This window comes from Trichosurus vulpecula, chromosome 3 (assembly GCF_011100635.1).
Source record: "Trichosurus vulpecula isolate mTriVul1 chromosome 3, mTriVul1.pri, whole genome shotgun sequence".
NCBI lineage: Eukaryota > Metazoa > Chordata > Mammalia > Diprotodontia > Phalangeridae > Trichosurus > Trichosurus vulpecula.
The window spans coordinates 391,931,454-391,938,353 of record NC_050575.1 but is presented as its reverse complement, the minus strand read 5'-3'; the positions used below and the strand labels follow the sequence as shown (position 1 = coordinate 391,938,353).

Genomic DNA, 6,900 nt, shown 5'->3' with positions numbered 1-6,900 from the left:
AGCAGAAGGAATCTAGGTATATTTCATGGAGGCAGTGGCATTTAAGCTGGGCCATGAAGGATGGGCATTATTTTGACAGATGGATTTGGAGGGATGGCATTCCAGATAGAGGAAATTGCATAAGCAAAGGTACAAGGGTGGGAAAACATCAGGGAAGTTTGCAGAATGTTGAGTTCAGTTCAGCTAAAGTTTGTGTCAGGGTGTAATGGAAATAAATATCCATTTACCATGTGCTGCTACTCACTATTGCTACCCTAAGCTAATTGTGGTTTCTTAGGGACAGATTACAATTCAAATCAATTTAATTCAGTAAGCATTTATTAAACTTATGTGCACTGGGTACTAGAGATACAAAGACAAAAACAAACCACCCCTTGCCCTCAAGGAACTCACATTCTACTGGGAATGGAATTTTACCAAACAACTGGCTAGACATTAATCCAGAAAATTGGTCATATTCTACTCTGGACATTCTGAATAGAAGACAGTGACAAAAACGCACAAAGCCTATAACATTAATGGTTAACAGGCTAACTCAGGTATCATAGAACCATGGAGGGTTTGTGTGTTATCAGACTATATTTAGCTTGTGACTGAATATGTGTAATTTCCAGAAAACCCTTATTATTCTATTGAATTTTCCAGATCCTGTTTCCCCATTTGGGGGAACTCTACCCCAAATTCTAGGCCTGTTCATAGAAAAGGAATTTGGTAAGATCTTTTATCAACCAGTAGCATGCCCAGATTAGGGAAGCAGGGTAAGGAATCCTATATAACTGCAAGAAAGCCTCTGAGGTTGGTTCTACCTCATCTTGTAAAGAAAGTACTATATAAATATGAATTATTATCATTAAACCACTACCACAGGTTTATATGGCCAGAATCTGACACCTTTAATCACCATAGGTAATGAGGTTCTTTCTCTCTCTCTCTCTCTCTCTCTCTCTCTCTCTCTCTCTCTCTCTCCACGGGAAGGACTACTCCAGGTAAATTCAGCTCCACATGTGCTGATTAAATATTGAGAAAAATATTAAGTGTGACTCCAAGAGCAGAATGTTTCTGTCCTCTACCCACCCCCGGCCCTACACACACACCAAATGATTACCTGGTCTTTCTTCAGAACTCTCTTCTTGCCATAGACATAGGATGATCATGACCACACCAGAAACTTGAGAGTGAGACATCTGCCAGAAAATCCAAACCCTCAGATCGATCTTCCAATATCTCCCCCTTCCAGGTACAGTGAATATTTGTAGATTAGGTAAGTTCAGGGTGTAGTTGTCTGAGTCAAGAGTACCCACTTAATTGGAGGGTGGAAGGCTGGAGATGTGGGTGACCCTTAAATATTCCTCTATTATCATAGTCGTTAAGAGCACGTTTTTCTTTTTATCAGTTATTAGTGGTTTTTGGAGTGTGGTCTCTGTCCACTTGTGATGACTGGGGGCCTTCAGATATCTGTCTGTTGGCTGGCCCAAGATGGGCCACTTAGGTGAGATGCCAAGCTATGGTGGGAGGCAGGGAGGGAGAGGGAGAGGGAGAGGAAGAGGAAGAGGGAGAGGGAGAGGGAGAAGGGCCAACTATTCTTAGTCATTCTACAGCTGGAAATCTGGAAAATATAACTTAGGGGCAATGGACAAAAATAGTATACTCTTGTTGCTATCAGGAACACCCTCTCTTCTCCATGATCCTAAACTGAGACAAGCTATCACTGAAAGGCATGAAAAAGGGAGGCCCAGAAAGGTCTCCTGAAGGATATTCCATCTGACGCATAATTTCAGATCAATTGGAGTAGGTCAAAAGACATCATCACCTTTGGGGGTGTTTCTGCTGAAGAGAAAATAGGTGGGGTAAATGGGCAGTGTCGATGGGAACTACCACTCTAGACAGTCACGGTTTCTAAATGAACATCCCCATGGCATCTAGTGCCATTTTGGGGAAACTCCCTCCTTTTTACAATTATCCCCTCCCTAGTCAGTCTGAGAAGATTCCATCAGCCAGAGGTTCCTTCACAGGGACAAAATCCAAGAAGAGTCAATACTGCTTTGTTCTCTTTCTTAGCTTCTTTGTCCTCGGTCTCTCCCCTAAAGCTTCCATTCTCACAGATGTTACTCTGATCTGTTTCCAATTGCTTGTAATTTTCTCCTTCTGCCTCGGAACCTCTAACCTGTCCATCTAAGGGCCAGACAGCACAAGGCCTGGGTGACTGTCATGGAGGGGACTTCAAGAGGGCCCATCAGAACGATCAGCTAAATGAAATGTCCCAAAGGAAAGGTGAAGCAGAGGTGCCAGCCCGGGCAGCCGGAGCCAGGAGGGGCCCCACTAGGCCTCCAACCTGGCCCCTCCCCAGCCCCTCCCACAGTGCCCCAGCCTGACCCAGGCAGGAGTGTCTCTAACTGGTTGGGCCACATCCCTCCCACTGGCCTTCACATCCAGTAAGTTTGGGGAGGAGCCTGTTCCTCGTCGTCCTGGGGCCTCTCTCCCTAGAGAGATTTTCCTTCTGCTGGGAAAACTTCACTGCAACCTTCTGCATTTGTTCACAGCTGGGTGGGTACAACAGAGGCTCCTGATGCTAGGATGTCAGGGGGCTGGGCCAGGGGGAAAAGGAAGAGGGACGCAGACCCAGATGGAGCGGGCATGTTAGTAATAACTCTGGGTGATAAACCATGCTTGTGGCAGAAAACTGAAGCCTGCCCCCCCCCAAGTTCTCTCTCCTGGGGCACATGTGGAGTGATGAATTGGGGGAAATGCTTTAATCTCTCATGTGTGGAAGTCCCAGCACAAACCAGGCTTTTGCTTCCCCTCTCTGGGGCCCTTTCTGAGAAACAAAGCTTGGGGGTGCTGACCTCTGGCCTCTGAGCTCTTGTCCTAAGAGTGGCTGTTCAGGGCACCGCCTCTAAGGTGACCTCTCTGAGCCTGGGCCTGCTGACTCAGAGCCAGCCCTGAGCTGGGCAGGACCCTAGAGATCCTCCCAGAGCCTGTCCCATGAGCGCTCAGCGGCTACACCTGCTCCAGAGACATCTCTGCCCCACAGAGGTAAGAGGGATGTCCGAGGGCTGGAGGAGGAGAAGGCTGAACAGATCACCAGGTAGCCCGGGGCCGGCATGGGCATGGAGCAGGAGAAAGGTTCACAGGGCTGGTGGAGGATGGCCTCACCCTTGGCCAGGGGCCCCTTTCTGTAACTCTTCATAAACCTGTCACCTAAACTTCAGCCCCGGGCTTTGCTTCTCCTGCAGAAGTGCACCCACTGCCAGCTGCTGGGTGCTTGCCATTCTCAGAGAAGGCCCAATGGACCAGGGGAGGGAGGCCGGGCCAGGCCAGGCTACTAGGCAGGTGGTTGCTCTTTCTAATGTGGGAGGAGATTCCCTTGAGGACGGGTCCTGTCCTAGCATGAGAAATAACAAAGCTGTTCACACAGCCCTGTGCTCCTCATTTGCTCCTCACAGTAGCCCTGTGAAGCGGGTACTGTCATCACCCTCATGTGACAGACGAGGAGACTGAGGCTTAGAGGTTAAGTGACTTGCCCCAGGTCCCAAAGACAGCCAATGTCACAGTTGGGTTTCCAATCTGGATCTCTTCTGGCTCCACGTCCAAGCTGTCCTGGGAGGGGGAGGACTCTCTCATTTTTAGCCAGTGTTTAGCAAACACTCTGGGCCTAAGCCCCAAGAATCACCGTATCAGGTTTTCCCAACCCAGGGAGTGTGTGCCCCGACAAGTCGGGACATTGTTTGCCCTCTGAAGAGTTGCCCAATCATGGGTCCGGGTTGGAGGCTGGGCCGGGGGTGGGGAGCAGGGGCGGGCAGTCATCCTCGGCTGTTCTCTCATCCTTTGATTACCACGAAGAGCCAAGACATGGAGGTGGTGAACAGCCCACTGACCACACATGTATTGGACACTGCCTCTGGCCTGCCAGCCCGGGGCCTCTGCCTTCGCCTCTTCAGGCTAGAAGACTGTGACCAACGATGGACTGAGCTGAGGAAAAGGTAATAGAGAGCCTCTGCCCCAGCTGCCCGGCAGGGCCTGCTCTCTGAGCACCACTGTGTGAGGAGGGGGCAGGAGGGAAAGGAAGATGGGACCCCTGCCAAGGGCAGGGGCCATGGCGAGCCCCTCTCCTCCTCCCTGACTTTGGGCTAAGTTCCCAGGTTGTAATGCAAAGATGGCAGGTCTGCAGAGGCTGTGATGGGATGGCCCTAAATCTGCTCCTTGCCTCTTTCTCCCCACCCAGGCGATGAGCTGGCTGGGCCACCCTGGGTGGTCAGTCCTGTTTCAGGCCTGAGAGCTGAGGTCTCGGGGGCCACTGCTCTTTTCTGAGTCCATTTCAAAGGAGCCCTGGCTTTCTACCAAAGGGGCTCAGGAGCTTTGGATCCTTGGCTCTAGAGCTCAGAAGGGACCTCAGAGACCCCAGCCCTGCTGTTAGAGGAGAGGAAAAGGCCCAGAGAGGTGAAGTCAGGGCACTGCGGCAGGAAGGGGCATTATCGATGCATCCCCGGCCCCTCTCGGCCGTTTAGGCCCCATGACCACAGGACGGGGCTAAATCTAATTAGGGCTTACCTGCGCTTGAGAACATGATGAAAATCTAGGGACTGGGCCTCAAGGTCCCTCCCTTCCTGTTCCCTTTATTTTCTTCATCTGTGAAGTCATCTATCTCCCTCTAGTGGTCATTTCTGATGACCAGGGGTATGGCAGGAAGAAGCCAGGGAGGCCAGGCTGTCTGAGGGAGCTCCAGCAGGCCTTGGCAGAATGCGCAGCTCCCTTCCCTGCACGGTGCTATCAGGACAGAGGGAGGCATCCTCAGCTACAAGGGGACAGGCCACCACTTCTGGGGACTGGCACTCAACTAAGTTTTGACCCTCTGGTTCTCGACTGAGCTTCACTGTTTCAGAAAAGACAATAGTGCAGTTTGGGTCTGAAATGATTCCCAGTTTTTGAATGGTTTGCTTTGGCTCCAAGTTTATAAAAAATTAATATTTAGGTTAGGTTTCAACAATTAAGGGCTAAAGCGTCCATTACCATTGGTGGTGGTGGGGAGGGGAGATCAGAGAAGTCACAGCTTTGCTAACGCTGGGCTGAAGAGCCAAAGCCTACCTGATGTAGAAAATCACCTTGCACACTGGGCCAGGGGAGGTGTGATGATGAGAATCACCCTGCCACCCATAGTGGGGCAGCTCCCCCAGAATGCCTGCTGCAGACAGCTTCCCCTGGCCTGCCTCTGCCCGCTTCCCCAGGGAACCGCTCCTGGCTCACTTCTCGATGCCCCTGTCACAGGTCAGCCCAGGCCCTGGCTGTGGCCTCCCCCAAGATCTCCGGGGACTCCTGGGAGTCCTGTGATCATTGAGGTAGCCTGAGCCAGGCTGGAGCCCCTGCCTTTTCTGACCCCTGTGGCATTTCCCTTCTCTAGCTATACCAACACTGACGGCCGCTGCCCAGGGCTTCTAACTCCTGAACAAATGAAAGCCGGCACCTACAAGCTGTTCTTTGACACGGAAGGTTACTGGAAAAAGATGGGACAAACCAGTTTCTACCCATATGTGGAGGTAAAAGCTGATGACGGGGAAGGAGAAGGTGTCAGGATGAGAGGCAGAGAAGTGGTGAGACCTGGGAGCGCTGAGCTAGGGCTTACGCAGCACTTAAAAGTTTGCATATCTAAGCTTACTTTATCCCCACAACCACCCCAAGAGGTAGGTGGTAGTTTTATGCCCATTTTACAGATGAAGGAACTGAGGTAGAGACTTGCCCAGGATCGCACAAGCCAGGAAGGCCTGAGGCCAGATTTGAACTCAAGTCTTGCTGACTGAGTCCAGCACTCTACCCCATGAGCCACCTAGCTGCCTCTGGCCCACTGTGTGATCCTAAAAATCCCTGGAGCTCTCTCTCTGTCAGTCAGTTTCCACAAGTGTCCACAGAGGCCATCAGTGGAGGGCTTGCCTGTCCTCAGTGACTCTTTTCCAAGGGTACCTATTGGGCTGGAAGCCTTCCTCATTTTCCCTTGGCAGATCTTTATCCAAGTGAGAAAGCAAAAAAAATAATGATAATAAATCTGCATAATGGGCATATTAAAGCCTGTCTCTCCAGTAGTATATGGGAGAACACAAGCATCCAAAGACCTTTGAACTCCCAGAAGAAAGGCACTGGACAGAGTGCCAAGACACAGTTAGGCTGGGTGCCATCCCACCCCCAGACTGTGGAGACACAGCTCATCTACACACCCCTGGCCTGCTTAGGGTTAACTCTGTGGACAGGAAGGAAGAGGCTCTTCTTACTCATGCTCCCCTTTGAAGGGGAGAGCCCAGCCCTTTGCTCTCTCCAGCTATTCTGTGGCATGCTCTTTATTAACCAAAGCTCATCAAAGCCGAGCTTTCCTCCCTCAATATGAAAAGTCCTCTTCGTGTCCTGAGATCCATCCTCAGTGAGGTTCCTGCTCCCTGGGGAGGCTCTGAGGAAGCAGATCAGAATTTTGGGGTTGGATTGGACCTTAAAGGTCCCACCCTGTCCTTGTGGAGAAGCCCCTTTCAGTGGGTTGTCTAGGTATCTGCCCTCACCTGGGCTCACTCACCTACCTGTGTCCCGCCCGCCCACTGCTTCTTTCTCTCTCTCTCTCTCAGGTCGTTTTCACCATCACAAACGAGGCCCAAAAGTTCCACGTGCCCCTGCTGTTGAGTCCATTCTCCTACACCACCTACAGAGGAAGCTAGACAGCCAAGAACCAGAAAGACAAGTGAGCTGGCCCAACCGCCCCACCTCACTGCCAGCCTGCCAGCCCCCCAGCCCTTTCTGTCCAGCATCCTAACTCTCACTTTCTACAAGAGCCACACAGCTCCTTCCCATCTGGTAGCTCCCCAACAAGCTGTGATCACGTGGCTGAAAAGATCAATAAATTCTGTGCTGATGTCTCGGCAGGGGCTG

At 51.2% G+C, this 6,900-nt stretch overlaps 1 protein-coding gene across 3 annotated transcripts; it reads left to right on the top strand.

Moving 5' to 3' along the window:
- The first annotated feature begins 2,438 nt into the window (after positions 1–2,438).
- Positions 2,439–6,893, top strand: LOC118841815 (5-hydroxyisourate hydrolase-like). 3 transcript variants are annotated; one of them, XM_036749470.1, is made up of 4 exons: positions 2,439–2,544; positions 3,841–3,980; positions 5,396–5,531; positions 6,600–6,893. In XM_036749470.1, exons 2-4 carry the CDS (start codon positions 3,850–3,852, stop codon positions 6,687–6,689), a joined length of 357 nt encoding a protein of 118 aa, XP_036605365.1. In that variant the 5' UTR covers positions 2,439–2,544; positions 3,841–3,849; the 3' UTR covers positions 6,690–6,893. The 3 variants fall into 3 exon arrangements, with proteins under 3 accessions (XP_036605365.1, XP_036605363.1, XP_036605364.1); XM_036749468.1 differs by lacking the exon at positions 2,439–2,544 and adding an exon at positions 2,582–3,033; XM_036749469.1 differs by lacking the exon at positions 2,439–2,544 and adding an exon at positions 2,997–3,085.
- The last annotated feature ends 7 nt before the right edge of the window (positions 6,894–6,900 follow it).